The sequence below is a fragment of the Salvelinus namaycush genome, chromosome 7, assembly GCF_016432855.1.
Source record: "Salvelinus namaycush isolate Seneca chromosome 7, SaNama_1.0, whole genome shotgun sequence".
NCBI lineage: Eukaryota > Metazoa > Chordata > Actinopteri > Salmoniformes > Salmonidae > Salvelinus > Salvelinus namaycush.
The window spans coordinates 51977557-51996109 of record NC_052313.1 but is presented as its reverse complement, the minus strand read 5'-3'; the positions used below and the strand labels follow the sequence as shown (position 1 = coordinate 51996109).

General features: G+C 46.1%; 1 protein-coding gene across 1 annotated transcript in view; it reads right to left on the bottom strand.

The window, feature by feature from the left end:
• The window catches only part of LOC120050823 (guanine nucleotide exchange factor DBS-like), a 30208-nt gene that overhangs the window by 8648 nt on the left and 3007 nt on the right, over positions 1-18553 (bottom strand). The window contains exons 3-13 of the mRNA XM_038997353.1: positions 14286-14376; positions 6522-6641; positions 6290-6406; positions 5948-6097; positions 5561-5685; positions 4641-4755; positions 4350-4469; positions 3371-3562; positions 2326-2517; positions 1904-2063; positions 1103-1247 (exon numbers count right to left, since the gene is read on the bottom strand). Of these exons, the coding sequence (XP_038853281.1) occupies positions 1103-1247; positions 1904-2063; positions 2326-2517; positions 3371-3562; positions 4350-4469; positions 4641-4755; positions 5561-5685; positions 5948-6097; positions 6290-6406; positions 6522-6641; positions 14286-14376 (1527 nt within the window). The remainder of the gene's footprint in view (positions 1-1102; positions 1248-1903; positions 2064-2325; positions 2518-3370; positions 3563-4349; positions 4470-4640; positions 4756-5560; positions 5686-5947; positions 6098-6289; positions 6407-6521; positions 6642-14285; positions 14377-18553) is intronic.

Sequence of the window (18553 nt, the reverse complement as noted above, 5' to 3'; positions counted from 1 at the left end):
AACTAAATATGCAGGTTTAAAAATATATACTTGTGTATTGATTTTAAGAAAGGCATTGATGTTTATAGTTAGGTACACATTGGTGCAACGAAAGTGCTTTTTTCGCGAATGCGCTTGTTAAATCATCACCCGTTTGGCAAAGTAGGCTATGATCCAATGATAAATTAACAGAAACCGCATCGATTATATGCAAAGCAGGACAAGCTAGATAAACTTGTAATATCATCAACCATGTGTAGTTAACTAGTGATTATGTTAGATTGATTGTTTTTTATAAGATAAGTTTAATGCTAGCTAGCACCTTACCGTGGCTCCTTGCTGCACTCGCATAACAGGTAGTCAGCCTGCCACGCAGTCTCCTCGTGGAGTGCAATGTAATCGGCCATAATCGGTGTCCAAAAATGCCGATTACCGATTGTTATGAAAACTTAAAAATCGGCCCTAATTAATCGACCATTCCGATTAATCTGTCGACCTCTAATTATTATTTTGATAAACTATACCAAGTATGAAATATCTAACTATCTTTCTAACCATCTCTTTTCAATTGTGTTTCACAAGAGTATTAATTGATATAGTTTTTTTTATATTTATTTTTTTACCCCCCTTTTCTCCCCAATTTCGATCTAGTCTGATCGCTGCAACTCCCCAACGGGCTCGGGAGAGGCGAAGGTCGAGTCATGCGTCTCCCGAAACATGATCCGCCAAACCGCGCTTCTTAACACCCGCCCGCTTAACCTGGAAGCCAGCTGAACCAATGTGTTGGAGGAAACACCGTCCAACTGACGACCAAAGTCAGCCTGCAGGCGCCAGGCCCGTCACAAGGAGTCACTAGAGCGTGATGAGCCAAGTAAAGCCCCCCCCGGCCAAACCCCCACCTTACCCGGACGACAATGGGCCAATTGTGCGCCGCCCTATGGGACTCCCAGTCACGGCCCGGTTGTGACACAGCCTGGGATCGATCCTGGGTCTGTAGTGACGCTTCAAGCACTGCGATGCAGTGCCTTAGACCGCTGCGCCACTTGGGAGGCCGTTCATTGATTTATTTTAAGGCATTTCAGGCTATAGTATGACATCATTGACCTTTGACCCCTGACCCTACCGTCGGAGCACAGCCAGGTTCTCCTCCTCCTCAGACAGAGAGCCGTGTCTGCTGCTGCCGTTCTGCACCTGGACCTCCACTATTCTGCAGTTTTCTACGTTCAAGATGTTGTCCTCTGCATTCCTCGTCTCTTGACTCCTGTGAGCTACAAGAAGAAAAACGGAATAAGAAATACTCATCTGAACTTCAAACAACCAACAAAAATGTCATTTCAATCAATCAATGATATATTGTCGGGGAATTAAATATTGTTTAAGGCGCAGTTCTTACATGCCACTAGATGGCAATGAATGGATCAGAAACAGGAGAGGCTGCTGCTGACCTGGAAAACAACTCATCAAAATGTAAAACTGACCCTTACCTCAACCAAACCCTTACCCTAACCCAATTTGAACCTATTCTGAAATAAAATATTAGGAGTGTCCATATAGCCTTTTCCATCAGAACCAGAGAGACAGAGAGGGAAAAGGTAGAGTCAGAACCAGAGAGACAGGGAGGGAAAAGGTAGAGTCAGAACCAGAGAGACAGGGAGGGAAAAGGTAGAGTCAGAACCAGAGAGACAGGGAGGGAAAAGGTAGAGTCAGAACCAGAGAGACAGGGAGGGAAAAGGTAGAGTCAGAACCAGAGAGACAGGGAGGGAAAAGGTAGAGTCAGAACCAGAGAGACAGGGAGGGAAGGGTAGAGTCAGAACCAGAGAGACAGGGAGGGAAGGGTAGAGTCAGAATCAGAGAGACAGGGAGGGAAAGGTAGAGTCAGATGGTTATGACCAGTGTGACATGTGGAGCAGAGTGTGGTACTCACAAGGAGGGGACATGGGGAACTTGATGATGGCTTCAGGCCTGGGAGCCACTGGCTGGACGGGCCGTGTCTGTTTGGCTGCCAGCTTCTTCAGACTGACCCTCCTCTTCTCAAACATCTCCTGCATGGACACCTGCTTTTGAAACACCTTCTCTACCTGCTCCTGTTAACACACACAGAGGGGAGGGAGGGTTAGATGCTGACATTTTGAGGGTGTAGCTCAATAGTCAAAAACGTCTTCCTCTCCTCGTCTCTATTCAATCGCTTGATTATACTTAAACCAGAAGTCTTTCTTGACCACGTTGAGAGGGGAGGAAAAACATCTGGACCTCCTGGTCAGGTCTCGTGTTCAAAACAACTGGCCCACCAAATACAATGTTTTCTCATGTAATGTATATCTGGTGCCTCCATGGGGCGCCACCTACCCTGAGCTCTGGATTGAGGATGGAGTCATAGTCCCTCCAGATGGCGTTGAGGTCGGTGATCTGGTGTTGGGCGGCCGTGTCCAGGTACTTCTCCACCTCCTGCAGCGCAGCCTCCGCCCCGTCCTGAGACTGACATCTATCTACCGGCTGGGAGGCAAGGAGGTAGATCCCTTCCTCACACCACCTCGATGCCTAGGGAGGGAGGGAGGGGAGAGAGAGAGAGGGGTTCATTATACCACAGGTCAGAGGGAGAATGAATCCTTGACTGGCTGAACTCAAACCCTAACTCTTATACCTCTACACTTATCATACATCAGAAAGATTCCATCAGCTCTCACCTACTAGAGGGCTAAATTGACCAATCACCCGGTTACTGATCCCCATCTAAACCAGGGGTTGCCAGTGTTTCCATGACCCTACTTCTCCCCTCCAGCCCTCACCTTCTCCAGAAAGTGGTGCAGCTCCATGACCCTACTTCTCCCCTCCAGCCCTCACCTTCTCCAGACAGTGGTGCAGCTCCATGACCCTACTTCTGCCCTCCAGCCCTCACCTTCTCCAAACAGTGGTGCAGCTCCATGACCCTACTTCCCCCCTCCAGCCCTCACCTTCTCCAGACAGTGGTGCAGCTCCATGACCCTACTTCTCCCATCCAGCCCTCACCTTCTCCAGACAGTGGTGCAGCTCCATGACCCTACTTCTCCCCTCCAGCCCTCACCTTCTCCAGACAGTGGTGTAGCTCCATGACCCTACTTCTCCCCTCCAGCCCTCACCTTCTCCAGACAGTGGTGCAGCTCCATGACCCTACTTCTCCCCTCCAGCCCTCACCTTCTCCAGAAAGTGGTGCAGCTCCATGGCCCTACTTCTCCCCTCCAGCCCTCACCTTCTCCAGACAGTGGTGCAGCTCCATGGCCCTACTTCTCCCCTCCAGCCCTCACCTTCTCCAGACAGTGGTGCAGCTCCATGGCCCTACTTCCCCCCTCCAGCCCTCACCTTCTCCAGACAGTGGTGCAGCTCCATGGCCCTACTTCCCCCCTCCAGCCCTCACCTTCTCCAGACAGTGGTGCAGCTCCATGGCCCTCAGGAGGAGGACCTTCTTGGTCTTGAGGAAGGAGGTGACCTCATCACACACGGCCCTCAGCTCACTGCACTTAGGCAGGATGGAGTCCTCAGCGTAGTGAGCACTCTCAATCAGCCCATCCCCCTCAGTGGCCAGGGCCAGAGCCCAGTCCAACACATCCTGGAGAGAGAGACACACAGGCAGGTGAGAACACACACACACACACACACACACGACTACTACACAATAAAACAAAATAAATATGAACAAAGCAGTCATAATGGAAAGCCATTAAATCCATGTTACTTCCTAGTTGCCTCTGAAATAAGGACCTATACATAACAGCCAACTCATCATTTTACACAACGTATACAGTCTGTAAAGATTTCACTGTGGATGTTCTGGGCCTTATCGCAGGCATTGTGGATTCAGTTCATGTCCATATATGTGATGGGAATGTAGAACGAGGGAGCAGGCTGTTTCTGTGGTGCAGAACCAGAACTAGCAGTAACACCATCCACTCTACCACCACCAAACCCAGCTGCAGAACCTCCCCCACACAACCCTCTCCCCCCGTACGCTCTTCCCTCCCTCAACACTGCTGCTCTGCAGCCCTGCAATGGTCTGGGCCATTGAGGGCAACAAGCTCTCTTTCGACATACACACACACACCATGTTTTCTATTCACATAAGGACTACAGCAGTAATGTATGTGTGAACCAACCAATGGTCCACTGCACGTGAGTCATCTGTAAAGTCAATACTGTCATTGAGATGAACAGGGTCTATAATGTACTGGGGTACAACGAGAGCGGAAACAGGATACGACCCATGTCAGCTGGTGGAATCTCATCATTTCAAGTTTCTACATTCATTTCACTCATCGTGTTTTGGATCTGTTAGACAAGTTGATGAGCTATGGGGAGGATGACGTGTGCTATTGGGATGAAGTGTGTGTGTGTCTTACACAGGCTTTCTCCTCCTGGCTGTTGAGTTCTCGTAGGATGTGTTCTGCATGGGCGGGACTGATGCCAACCTCCGAGAACGCCTCTACCCGCTCTGACACCACATCCAGCTGGGCACGCACCTGAACACACATAGTGAGGGACAGGTAGAGTCAGAACACACACACTCACATACTACACACACACACACACACACACACACACAGACAGAGACACACACACACACTACAAATTGACAAACAGTCACTGGGACTACATCTCCCATGATGCTCTTATGTCCCTGTTCCCCTCACCTCACGGAAGTAGTATTCAAAATGGCGGAGCTGCAGACACTGTTCCAGCTTGGTCTGGTGTCTCTCCCAGAAATCATCAAACGCTGTCTCTGTCTCATCCAGCTGGCCCAGCAGTCTACACACGGATGGAGGAAGAACGGTAGACGAATGAAGGGATGGAGAGAGAGATGGATGGAGGGAGAGAAAGAAAAATGGAAAGGGAATGAAGGGATGGAGGAGAGGAGAACCTGAGTCAAAGAAAAAAAAGCTAACAATGGTATTTCAGCTTGGATCTCAAAGTATCACTAAGTGAAACCAGAAGTACCTATTCATTGAAACCAAACCAAGTCCTGTGTTTAATCAAATCCCTTACATAACCTACTCCTCCAAGAGCAGAGCACTTTACAGTATAACCAACATCATGTTTTGGGTTATGAAACACTGCAGTTTTCTTTCCTTTGTTCTCCCAATTCTGCTCTGCAGCTGTGAGTGCTGCCACTATGCATCCTATCCCCGTACTCCCAAAATACACCAGAATGGCACATGGGGCAGATTTCACTGCAGCACGGCAGAACACAGCCTAGAAGGTTCAGGGTCATGGTGGGAGATGAGAGAGTAGAGTTCTAGGTAACTTCTAGCAAGACACACACCACCATTGTTATTAGAGAACATGAATCTTGACTGTTCCATAACCAGTTGGACCTCAGGATATCTCTGTCTTCTTTCCTATCTCTGTTGTTCCTACTGTACCCTGTCCCTTTCTCAACCTATTTCATTAGCATTAAAGGGACAGTTCACCCTAAAATTGATATGGCACCAAACTTTCCCATTCATTGAGGCATACATACAGATTTAGTATGATCTAAACAACACAACTTTAGACCACTTCTGAGGTATGAGAGTACCTCTAAGCCTGACCCTTGACCCCTGTCCCCTCTGACCTCTGCACGGTGGCCAGGTTCTCCAGCTCGTCCTGGTTCATTGTATAGTCAGGTTCTCTCTGCAGGGGCTCATTGATGCTCTCCAGGAGCCGGCCCCCCTGGCCCAGGGCCACACACAGGTCCTCCTGGGAGAGAGACAGGACATGGACACATCCGTTAGAGGGATCTACCATTGGACAGTACAGAGTATACAGTCTCAGCTACAGCCAAAGTCTGTTCTTCAGTATATCTTTCCCCTGAGAAACACAAACATCAGGAACAAATCAGGAACTGAATGTTTAATCGTGCCTTGAATTTCAAATTAATTGACCTCAACACTATCATTTAAAACATGGAGTTTTTGGTAATAGTCTGTATATTAATGACTTGGTCCCTCCATGCCCTTACCTTCATCTGTCCCTTCTTCTCGGTGTGTGTGGCCAGCAGGTTGGACGTGGCCTGGGCGTTGTTGGGTAGCTCGGTCTCGGCCAGCTCCGTCCCAAACGACTGCAGGGTCTGTGCCGTGGTCTTCACCATCAGAGCAAAGGCCTCGATAGCCTGAGGACCGGACAAACACAACCCAATTGTGTCATCACTGGTTATAAACACACACACATCCTATTGAGATGGGGCAGACTAATGGGACAGTTTAGAATGAGTTCAGTTCAGTGCGCAGATATCAGGTTAGGATTGGGCCCAATGTATTCTGTCAGGGGTCTGGTGGGAAGGGTGTGGTAGTAGGGTACTCACGGTGCGGTGTGAGATCCAGGTCTCATGGCAGTAATCCTGGGTTCCTCCCAGCTCCTGGGGCAGCTGCGTCCGGTCGATGTAGGCATGGAGCTCCGTCACAGAGCTCAGCATCACCACCTGAGACACAGGGAGGAGAGTCAACACACATTAACCTACATATGAGACGCATACAAACGTCCACTAACGTCCTCACATCAGACGAGCACGTGCACATGCATATAACAAAACATACCGGCACCTTCATCTTGAACTCATCCCTGTTGAACTTGAAGAAGATGTCGGAGAGTGTCCGCTGGAATAAGGTGGAGGGCCGCAAGACCAGAACCAGCTGTAAATTGACTGGGAATGAGCCCTGTGGAACACACACATTCATTACTTTGTGTTGTTGTTGTTGTTGTTGGGGGATAAACTTTCAGAAGTCTTATGGAATTCATTGATACAAATTAAATGAACATACATACACATGCCTTACTGGAAAGAGTGGTAAATCAGGGTAGTGATTCATCTTGGTGAGCAAATCCAGTGGCCTTGTGTTTTAGGTTATTGTCCTCCTGAAAGGTGAATGTGTCTCTCAAGTGTCTGATGGAACGCAGACTGAATCAGGTTTTCCCTCTAGGATTTTGCCTGTGCTTAGCTCTATTCAGTTTATTTTTATCCTACAAAACCCCCTAGTCCTTGCCAATAACATGATGCAGCCACCACCATGGTTGAAAATATGAACAGTGGTAGTCAGTGTTGTGTAGGATTTTCCCCAAACATAACGCTTTGTATTCAGGACATAAAGTTAATTTCTTTGCCACATTTTTAGCAGTTTTACTTTAGTACCTTAATGCAAACAGGATGCATGTTTTGGAATATTTGTATTCTGTACAGGCTTCCTTCTTTTCACTCTGTCGTTTAGGTTAGTATTGTGGAGTAACTACAATGTTGTTGATCCATCCTCAGTTGATCCATCCTCAGTTTCCTCCTATCACAGCCATTAAACTCTGTAACTAACTGTTTTAAAGTCACCATTGGCCTCATGGTGAAATCCCTGAGCAGTTTCCTTACTCTCCGGCAACTGTGTTAGTGACTGGGTGTATTGATACACCATCCAAAGTGTAATTAATAACTTCACCATGCTTAAAGGGATAATCAATGTCTGCTTTGTCCATTTTTAGCCATCTACCAATAGGTGCCCTTCTTTGCGAGGCATTGGAAAACCTCCATGATCTATGTGGTTGAATCTGTGTTGGAAATTCACTGCTCGACTGAAGGACCTTACAGAAAATGTTATGTGTGGGGGTACAGAGATGAGGTAGTCATTTAAAAATCATGGTAAACACTATTATTACACACAGAGTGAGTCCATGCAACTTATTATGTGACTTATTAAGCACATTTTTACTCCTGAACTTATTTAGCCATGCCGTAGCAAAGGGGTTGAATACTTACTGATTCAAGACATTTCAGCTTTTCATTAGTAAATATTTCTAAAAACATAATTCCATTTTGACATTATGGGGTATTGTGTGTAGGCCAGTGACACAAAATATAAATGTAATCAATTTTAAAATCAGGCTGTAACACAACAAAATGTGGAAAAAGTCGAGAAGTGTGACTACTTTCTGAAGGCTCTGTAAGCCAGATTGTTAGTGGCTTGATGTAACAGGAGTTGTGAATTACTCTGCTCTACAGGGGGGTCTTCAATCGATACTGCAAGACTAGCTAGAGTAGGACAACCTTCCTCAGCCTAGGGCACACAAACAACACTACCCACAGTAGAACCAACATACCCACAGTGATGTAGCATCACCACACTCCGCTGCTGCTGGCTACAGCTGACATTTATTCCTGATTATTATTTGACCATGCTTGTCACTTATGAACATTTTGAACATCTTGGCCATGTTCTGTTATAATCTCCACCCGGCACAGCCAGAAGAGGACTGGCCACCCCTCATAGCCTGGTTCCTCTCTAGGTTTCTTCCTAGGTTTTGGCCTTTCTAGGGAGTTTTTCCTAGCCACCGTGCGTCTACACCTGCATTGCTTGCTGTTTGGGGTTTTAGGCTGGGTTTCTGTACAGCACTTCGAGATATCAGCTGATGTACGAAGGGCTATATAAAATAAACTTGATAAAAAAATAAAAATAAACTTGATATATAGCAGGCTGAGTGGACATAACACTGATCCCTGGAGGAGTGGAGGGGGGGGATAGCGCTACAACTAACATCACTGGAGGTGCAGCCAAAAAATATCTAGTGCATGTTATAAAACAGGTGCATCTCTCTCTTGTTTTATAACAGGTACTTTTATTGAATTCTTTGGGTTGAAAATACTGAGAAGAGATTTCACCAGAAAACCCAGAATCCACACAGCAACTGACAGCCTGAATATAGCCTATTGCCTGATTGGATGAACCAGAGCCATATACACACACACACATACATACTGTACATACAGTTATATACACTCCCCTATGTATTTACTTGGACAGTGAAGATAAAAGTGCATTTGCAGTTTATTTTGGTGGTGTTTATAGGCATAAAATTACACCCCCCCCCAAAATGCTAACCTCCCCTGTTATTGGTAATGGTGAGTGGTAAGCATGTTTTGGGGGCATGATCTCATTAACGTAGAAGTGTTCAGAAACATATTCTATTCTTATTTACAGTAAAAGTGACCAAAAAATGACAATACGTTATTTACCATTAATTTCTATTGGGCACAACAATCTCAAACACAGACAAAACAAACAAGTCCAAGTTTATTGAGCCTCAAGCTTGATGTAGTCATTGCGTGCTAGGAATATGGGACCAAATACAACCTTTTTAACTAAATCCAAATACTTATGACACCTTCAAATTGGGGGACTTTCATTTCTAAACGGTAAAACAGATACAGTGCCTTCAGAAAGTATTCATACCCCTTGACTTATTCCACATTTTGTTGTGTTACAGCCTGAATTTATCTCACCCCAAATCCAGATACAAGACGTAATCGCCGTCAAAAAGTTATTCTACAAAGTATTCACTCAGGGGTGTGAATATTTCTGTAAATTAGAGATTTCTGTATTTCATTTTCAAGAAATGTGCAAAATCTTCTAAAAACACATTTTCACTGTCATTATGGGGTTTTGCGTGTAGGTGGGTGAGAAAAAAACAGGACTTAATCCGTTTTGAATTCAGGCTGTAACAACAAAATGTTGCATAAGTCAAGGGGTATGAATACTTTCTGAACTGTATGTATGAAAATACCCTCAAATAAAAGGTGACATTCTGTACTGTCGCCTCATATTAAACATTTGATCTCAAATCCAAAATGCTGGAGTATAGAGACAAATTAAAAGTTTTAGCTTAACTGTTCAAATAAATACAGTTAAGGTTTGTAACCACAGTAAAACCTCTGCAAATCACAATTCCAATTAGCAGCATAAGGCTCTATTTCAGCAGTGTGATGTCATCTCATATTGCCAAACGACTGCTTCCCAGAGACTAGCCCACTACATCCACACACAGCTGCTCACCAACCCTGCAAGACCACGTTGCCATGGAAACTGCACTCCTTGGGAGAAAGAGATGAGGTTCCACACAGCGACGGTTTCCACGTCTGTCACACAGCCAGTCTATTTTTTATTAATTAATTGCATCTAGTAAATAAAGGACTGCTCTTTCTCACTGAAAAAAAATGTGTCAATGACCAGGTTTCGAACCTGGATCTCAAAAGACTGCTTTAGCCCACTGAGCTAAAGACCTAGGCATTTGCTCGGGGAGCTAACACGTGTCTTCAGGTGTCAGGCAAGGTCACTCAAATCTGAGTGCATTACTGAACTACCACCGCAAAATCAATGAAGAGATCCTGAGAGATAAAACGTGTTCATCTTCATTACCTCTCATTATTTATCTCCTAATCAATAATCCAGCGCACAGTCACACTGTCTATCCTGCACATGACACTCAAACAAATGACTTGATCTGTTTGGGACTGATGGATGTATGGGACTGGAGCAAGCCTGCTGTGATTGGAGCTTGACTGTTATTAGGCTCCTCCTCTCAGTAGATTTGAACCCTATTTGCATATAATATGGCCCTTTTCTATCACAGTAACCCATCAATATTTTTGGAGAGCTTGAGGTTTGCTGACACTAAAATCCTAAAAGCACTTTAACAGCGGGCGGGCGGACGTTAAAAACCATTTAATGAGAACATGGAACGAGGGGCTGCTTCTTGACCTTCAAACTGTGATTTCCATAACAATACCATTCCACGTAGTCCACTCTGGTATATCCAATGAAAGCTCATGTTACACCCAGCTACACAGTATATGATATACTGTAGGAAGTAATAATGGAACACATATTAGAATAAGGATTTTCACTGGGGTCTGTCGGGAGGGAACTCACCCCATCCACCGCTAACGTGTAGCAGCACCCACTTAGATGATAGGTGGTGGCCATGTTGTAACAGAACACTCAAACCACACATCAGCTAGCTGTTACGGTGGAACAGCTGATTTGGTCATTTATTCTGAACATGTTTTTCGATCTCCAATGTCGTTCTGTAGGGAGTACCATATAGACAGAACACTGATCAGGATAACCTTGACATATGTCAGCTACGGAGGAAGATGCATGGCCTACAGTATAACAAACACAATCACGAGATATGCCATCACACACACACACACACCCCGTCCTTTCACTAGGAAGCCCCTACAAACAGATACATACACAAGCACACACAGACCAATATATCTGAGTAGCCTGCCACCACTACTATCTCTTCCCCATCACACCCAGCTGAGTAGCCTGCCACCACTACTATCTCTTCCCCATCACACCCAGCTGAGTAGCCTGCCACCACTACTATCTCTTCCCCATCACACCCAGCTGAGTAGCCTGCCACCACTACTATCTCTTCCCCATCACACCCAGCTAAGTAGCCTGCCATCACTACTATCTCTTCCCCATCACACCCAGCTGAGTAGCCTGCCACCACTACTATCTCTTCCCCATCACACCCAGCTGAGTAGTCTTCCACCACTACTATCTCTTCCCCATCACACCCAGCTGAGTAGCCTGCCACCACTACTATCTCTTCCCCATCACACCCAGCTGAGTAGCCTGCCACCACTACTATCTCTTCCCCATCACACCCAGCTGAGTAGCCTGCCACCACTACTATCTCTTCCCCATCACACCCAGCTGAGTAGCCTGACACCACTATCTCTCCCCCATCACACCCAGCTGAGTAGCCTGCCACCACTATCTCTCCCCATCACACCCAGCTGAGTAGCCTAACACCACTATCTCTCCCCCATCACACCCAGCTGAGTAGCCTAACACCACTATCTCTCCCCATCACACCCAGCTAAGTAGCCTGACACCACTATCTCTCCCCCATCACACCCAGCTGAGTAGCCTGCCACCACTACTATCTCTTCCCCATCACACCCAGCTGAGTAGCCTGCCACCACTACTATCTCTTCCCCATCACACCCAGCTGAGTAGCCTGACACCACTATCTCTCCCCCATCACACCCAGCTGAGTAGCCTGACACCACTACTATCTCTTCCCCATGCTCTTCCCTAGCGGGTTCCATCTCTCTCCCACACCCCCTCCTCCTCCTCCTCTCCACAGCCCAGCCCCTCTCCCTCCCCCTGCACGCCCCCTCCTTCTCCTCATAGCCCAGCCCCTTTACTTCCCCCTGCCTCCCTCCTCCTCCTCCTCTCCATAGCCCCTATACTTCCCCCCAGCCTCCTCCTCCTCTCCATAGCCCAGCCCCTCTACTGCCCTACTTCCCCCCTGCCTCCCTCCTCCTCCTCCTCCTCCTCCTCTCCATAGCCCAGCCCCTCTACTTCCCCCCTGCCGCCTCCTCTGAATAGCCCAGCTCCTCTACTTCCCTACTTCCCCCCTCCTCTCCATAGCCCAGCCCCTCTACTTCCCCCCTGCCTCCCTCCTCGTCCTCCTCTCCATAGCCCAGCTCCTCTACCCCCCCCGCTTCAGTACTATGCAGTGCAGTGCCTAGGGGTGAGTAATGACACCAACCCTCTGCTCCTCACACTGCAGGCCCACAGGGGCACAGTCACAAATCATACTGGTAATCACAATCACAATCAAAATCACAGACACTGCATGCTTGAGGGTGTGAGTATGTATGTATGTATGTATGTATGTGTGCGTTTGCCCTCGGGGCCACCACACTGATACTGTACTCTACTAATCAGCAGGTTTCCCCAGCCTGTTTACACACTACTATCACTGTAGGGAAATCAATGAATACACACACACTTACAGAGGACGACAATGTTAACAGCTCAACACCAGCCTCCTCCCCTCCCTTGTCACATGGACAGAGCCAATGGGCTGGAACGGGCCGTTATGGCTGGAACAGTCTATTATTATTGGGGGGCTGACAGGCCCATATAAGGAGAATGATGGAGACATTATGGTTTGCTGATGGGAGATGGGTGAGCTAAAAGGTTAACATTTGTCAATGTTATATTTATAGAAAAGTAATATTTCTGTTTTGTTTGTCTGTTTCATAACTCTGCATTTATTACCAACATTATGAAGAACACAGATGTGAAGCCTGTATCAAGTTATTATGATGGTGATGCCTTACTCAATCAGCCTATCCCCTCCCTAGTCCAATCAGCCTATCCCCTCCCTAGTCCAATCAGCCTATCCCCTCCCTAGTCCAATCAGCCTATCCCCTCCCTAGTCCAATCAGCCTATCCCCTCCCTAGTCCAATCAGCCTATCCCCTCCCTAGTCCAATCAGCCTATCCCCTCCCTAGTCCAATCAGCCTATCCCCTCCCTAGTCCAATCAGCCTATCCCCTCCCTAGTCCAATCAGCCTATCCCCTCCCTAGTCCAATCAGCCTATCCCCTCCCTACTCAATCACTCTATCCCCTCCCTACTCAATCACTCTATCCCCTCCAGCTACTGCCACAGCTGTTGAGCTGTCACAGCCTGTACCACATGCAGTGAGAGAAGACAGACAGACAGAGAGAGAGAGAGAGGACAGACAGAGAGAGAGAGAGAGGACAGACAGAGAGAGAGAGAAAGGACAGACAGAGAGAGAGAGAGAGAGGACAGACAGAGAGAGAGAGAGAGAGAGAGAGGACAGACAGAGAGAGAGAGAGAGAGAGAGAGGACAGACAGAGAGAGAGAGAGAGAGAGAGAGAGAGAGGACAGACAGAGAGAGAGAGAGAGAGAGAGAGAGGACAGACAGAGAGAGAGAGCGAGAGAGGAGAGAGAGAGAGAGAGAGAGGACAGACAGAGAGAGAGAGAGAGAGGACAGACAGAGAGAGAGAGAGAGGACAGACAGAGAGAGAGAGAGAGGACAGACAGAGAGAGAGAGAGAGGACAGACAGAGAGAGAGAGAGAGGACAGACAGAGAGAGAGAGAGGACAGACAGAGAGAGAGAGAGAGGACAGACAGAGAGAGAGAGAGAGGACAGACAGAGAGAGAGAGAGAGGACAGACAGAGAGAGAGAGAGAGGACAGACAGAGAGAGAGAGGACAGACAGACACAGGAGAGAGACAGACTAACTATTTGCACATCATTACAAGAATGTATATAGACATAATGACATTTGAAATGTCTTTATTCTTTTGGAACTTTTGTGAGTGTAATGTTTACTGTACATTTTTTATTGTTTGTTTCACTTTTGTTTATTATCTATTTATTTGCTTTGGCAATGTAAACATGTTTCCCATGCCAATAAAGCCCTTAAATTGAAATGAGAGAGAACAAAAGAGAATTAGAGGAGCATGTGACAGAGGAAGAGCGTACAGTAGAAGAGAAGACAGAAGTGTAAAGGGTGATTATTACTAAATATTTTATCAGATTGTTCTGGCAATTCTAACATAGAAACTTCATTGGGAGGAAGGATGTTCAACAAGCTTTTTACATTCACAAAAGGTTTCCAGTCGCCCAGCACATCTCTAACACCTGTTACAGTGTATGTCCTAATAGATCTCACACACACACACACACGGTGGGTTACTCACTGCAATGCGTAGCAGGGTCCCCTTGACGGCGGTCCATCTGTCCTGGCGGCGGTCGATGACCAGGATGAAGCCCACTCCAGACGCCGTCTCACTGCAGGAGAGCGAGACACGGTCACCACAGCAACATGGATGTGTTACATGGATGTGTGTGTATGTGTGTATCCTCCTAATGACCTGCTCCAAGATCACAGGCTACCCACAGGCAGTGGCATTAGAAGAGCCCGCTCAATCCCTGTGTGTGTGTGTGTGTGTGTGTGTGTGTGTGTGTACAAAAATACCAGGAGAGTGTCGCTGGCAGCACACGTTTACATCTCAGTCAATTAGCAGATGCTCTTAACAAGAGAGACAACCACACACACAGAAATGTGAAAGAGTCAATGCTGCTGAGGTGGTCCATGTACATCAACCCAGCCAGGAGAAAATCCATCATCCATCCATCACCCTGCTGTGCGTGCACACACACACGGTAAAAAACACACTACCAAAATTTAGCCTCTTCCTCAATTCCTCAATTTAGCCTCTTCCTCCTGCCATTGATGTCACACGACAGGATACGTCTGTTATTCCCAAATGTTATTCCCAAAACCTCCTCAATAGAATGTCATCTCCTTCTCCCATTCCTTTTCTCTGTTATTCCGGTATTCTGGTTTTCCCTCTCTGCAGATCCCGTTTGTTAAGCACCAGCGTTCTGTTTACAGCTCTGATAGAACGGGAGCCAACCGCCAAGAACCCCCCGAGAACAACTCTCCTCTGCCTACCCGCTTCTCTACACCAGCCAATCAACTCAGCCCTGCATCTCCTGCTGCTCCCCCATAGCCTATCACAGAGCAGCATACGGGTGATGGACAGCGGTGGCGGGAGTGTGTTTGAATGGCTCATGAGCAGAGGGGGGCGGGACATCTGATGGAGAATGAGATGGGATCCACCCCCCTTTATCTGGTAGGTGGGGGAACTGCAAAATGTCATTAATTCAATTGCCACCATGACAGTGGTGTGCGCACACACACACACACACACACACCTTTCTTTTCGCTTTAGCTATAGAGCTCTCCCCCTCCCCCTCCCCCTCCCCCTCTCCGCTCAGCAGCATGTGTGTTGGCAGTGAGGAGAGCAGAGGTAAAGGACAAGGAGGAAGCCATAGAGATAGAGAGAGATTTATAGAAATAAAGGTAGAGAGATGAACAAAGAGAGAGAGGGAGAGGACAGAGAAAAAGGAGAGGAGAAAGTGAGAGAAAGAGGAGAGAGGATGCATCTTGTGAGATAAAACGGACGGTGATATGATTTTATCCAGTGGTACTAATCAGGACCGTCCATAGGGCTGAACTGGCAGCATGATGGATGTTTCTCTATAGGACACAGTGTTAAATACAACACTCTGATTCAGAGATAAACTCATAGTAATTAAACACCCAGGACACCCAGTCTATACCCCCACAATACCCCCTCTTTCATATCTCCTCTTCCAGCTCCCTCTTTCTACCCCCTTACAGTCACTCACGCTTTCGGTCTGGCGAGCGTGCTAGAGAGAGAGAGAAAGCAAGAGTGAGTAAGTAAGCAAGAGAGAGGCACAGAGAAAGAGAAGGAAAGCGAGGGAATAAATGAAAGCAAGCTAGAGAGCACAATAGAGAAGGAAAGCACCCCTCCTCTCTCTCTCAATTCAATTCAAGGGGCTTTATTGGCATGGGAAACATATGTTAACATTGCCAAAGCAAGTGAGGTAGATAATATACAAAAGTGAAATAAACAATAAAAAATTAACAGTAAACATTACACTCACAGAAGTTCCAAAAGAATAAAGACATTACAAATGTCATATTATGTATATATACAGTGTTGTAACAATGTACAAATTGTTAAAGCACAAAATGGAAAATAAATAAGCATAAATATGGGTTGTATTTACAGTAGTGTTTGTTCTTCACTGGTTGACCTTTTCTTATGGCAACAGCTCACAAATCTTGCTGCTGTGATTGCACACTGTGGTCTGTGGTATATCACCTAATAGATATGGGAGTTTATCAAAATCGGTTTGTTTTCGAATTCTTTGTGGATCTGTGTAATCTGAGGGAAATATGTGTCTCTAATATGGTCATACATTGGGCAGGAGGTTAGGAAGTGCAGCTCAGTTTCCACCTCATTTTGTGGGCAGTGTGCAGATAGTCTGTCTTCTCTTGAGAGCCAGGTCTGCCTACGGCGGCCTTTCTCAATAGCAAGGCTATGCTCACTGAGTCTGTACATAGTCAAAGCTTTCCTTACGTTTGGGTAAGTCACAGTGGTCAGGTATTCTGCCACTGTGTACTCTCTGTTTAAGGACAAATAGCATTCTAGTTTGCTCAGTTTTTTTGTTAATTCTTTCCTATGTGCCAAGTAATTATCTTTCTGTTTTCTCATGATTTAGTTGGGTCTAATTGTGTTGCTGTTCTGGGGCTCTGTGGGGTGTGTTTGTGTTTGTGAACAGAGCCCTAGGACCAGCTTGCTTAGGGGACTCTTCTCCAGGTTCCTCTCTCTGTAGGTGATGGATTTGTTATGGAAGATTTGGGAATCACTTCCTTTTAGGTGGTTGTTGAATTTAACGTCTCTTTTCTGGATTTTCATCATTAGTGGGTATCGGCCTAATTCTGCTCTGCATGCATTATTTGGTGTTCTACGTTGTACACTGAGGATATTTTTGCAGAATTCTGCATGCAGAGTCTCAATTTGGTGTTTGTCCCATTTAGTGAATTCTTGGTTGGTGAGCGGACCACAGACCTCACAACTATAAAGGGCAATGTGTTCTAACTGATTCAAGTATTTTTAGACAGATACTAATTGGTATGTCGAATTTTATGTTCCTTTTGATGGCATAGAATGCCCTTCTTGCCTTGTCTCTCAGATCATTCACAGCTTTGTGAAAGTTATGTTTAGGCCAAGCTATGTATAGTTTTTTGTGTGCTCTAGGGCAACGGTGTCTAGATGGAATTTGTATTTGTGGTCCTGGCAACTGGACCTTTTTTGGAACACCATTATTTTGGTCTTACTGAGATTTACTGTCAGGGCCCAGGTCTGGCAGAATCTGTGCAGAAGATCTAGGTGCTGCTGTAGGCCCTCCTTGGTTGGTGACAGAAGCACCAGATCATCAGTAATCAGTAGACATTTGACTTCATATTCTAGTAGTGTGAGGCCGGGTGCTGCAGACTGTTCTAGTGCCCTCGCCAATTCGTTGATATATGTTGAAGAGGGTGGGGCTTAAGCTGCATCCCTGTCTCACCCCACGGCCCTGTGGGAAGAAATGTGTGTGTTTTTTGCCTATTTTAACCGCACACTTGTTGTTTGTGTATATGGATTTTATAATGTTGTATGTTTTTTCCCAAACACCACTTTCCATCAATTTGTATAGCAGACCCTCATGCCAAAGTGAGTCGAAGGCTTTGACATCAACAAAGCATGAGAAGACTTTGCCTTGGTTTGTTTGTTTGTCAATTAGGGTGTGCAGGGTGAATACGTGGTCTGTCGTACGATAATTTGGTAAAAAGCCAATTTGACATTTTGCTCAGTACATTGTTTTCACTGAGGAAATGTACGAGTCTGCTGTTAATGATAATGCAGAGGATATTCCCAAGGTTGCTGTTGACTTATATCCCACAGTAGTTATTGGGGTCAAATTTGTCTCCACTTTTGTGGATTGGGGTGATCAGTCCTTGGTTCCAAATATTGAGGAAGATGCCAGAGCTAAGGATGATGTTAAAGAGTTTTAGTATAGCCAATTGGAATTTGTTGTCTGTATATTTGATCATTTCATTGAGGATACCATCAACACCACAGGCCATTTTGGGTTGGAGGGTTTTAATTTGGTCCTGTAGTTCATTCAAGGTATTTGGAGAATCCATCTCTCTCTCACATCAGAGGTACATGGGGCTGGAGGGAGGCAGTATCCATAGGAGAGTTGTCTGCTTTATGAACACCCCCCTGGTCTTAGTAACATGTGAGCTCATGATCACACATATCATCACCTAGTCACACACCACAACTGAATATATACATCTCAGGTAGAACCTCATTCATGCATTTGATACAGATGGGTTCCCTCTGGCAGTAATGAATGGATAGTATATGATACTATATTACTTAGAAATATATGTTTTCTTTCTTGTTTTGTCAATTCAAATTTGTCCGGAATTACATCTTTACAGAACTCCATCCTATGACAAACTGCTTCCATATAGTAGCTGAGCCCTGGAGTCTTTTAACTAACAGACCCCATTAGATACACAGGGAGTCTCTTTCATTAA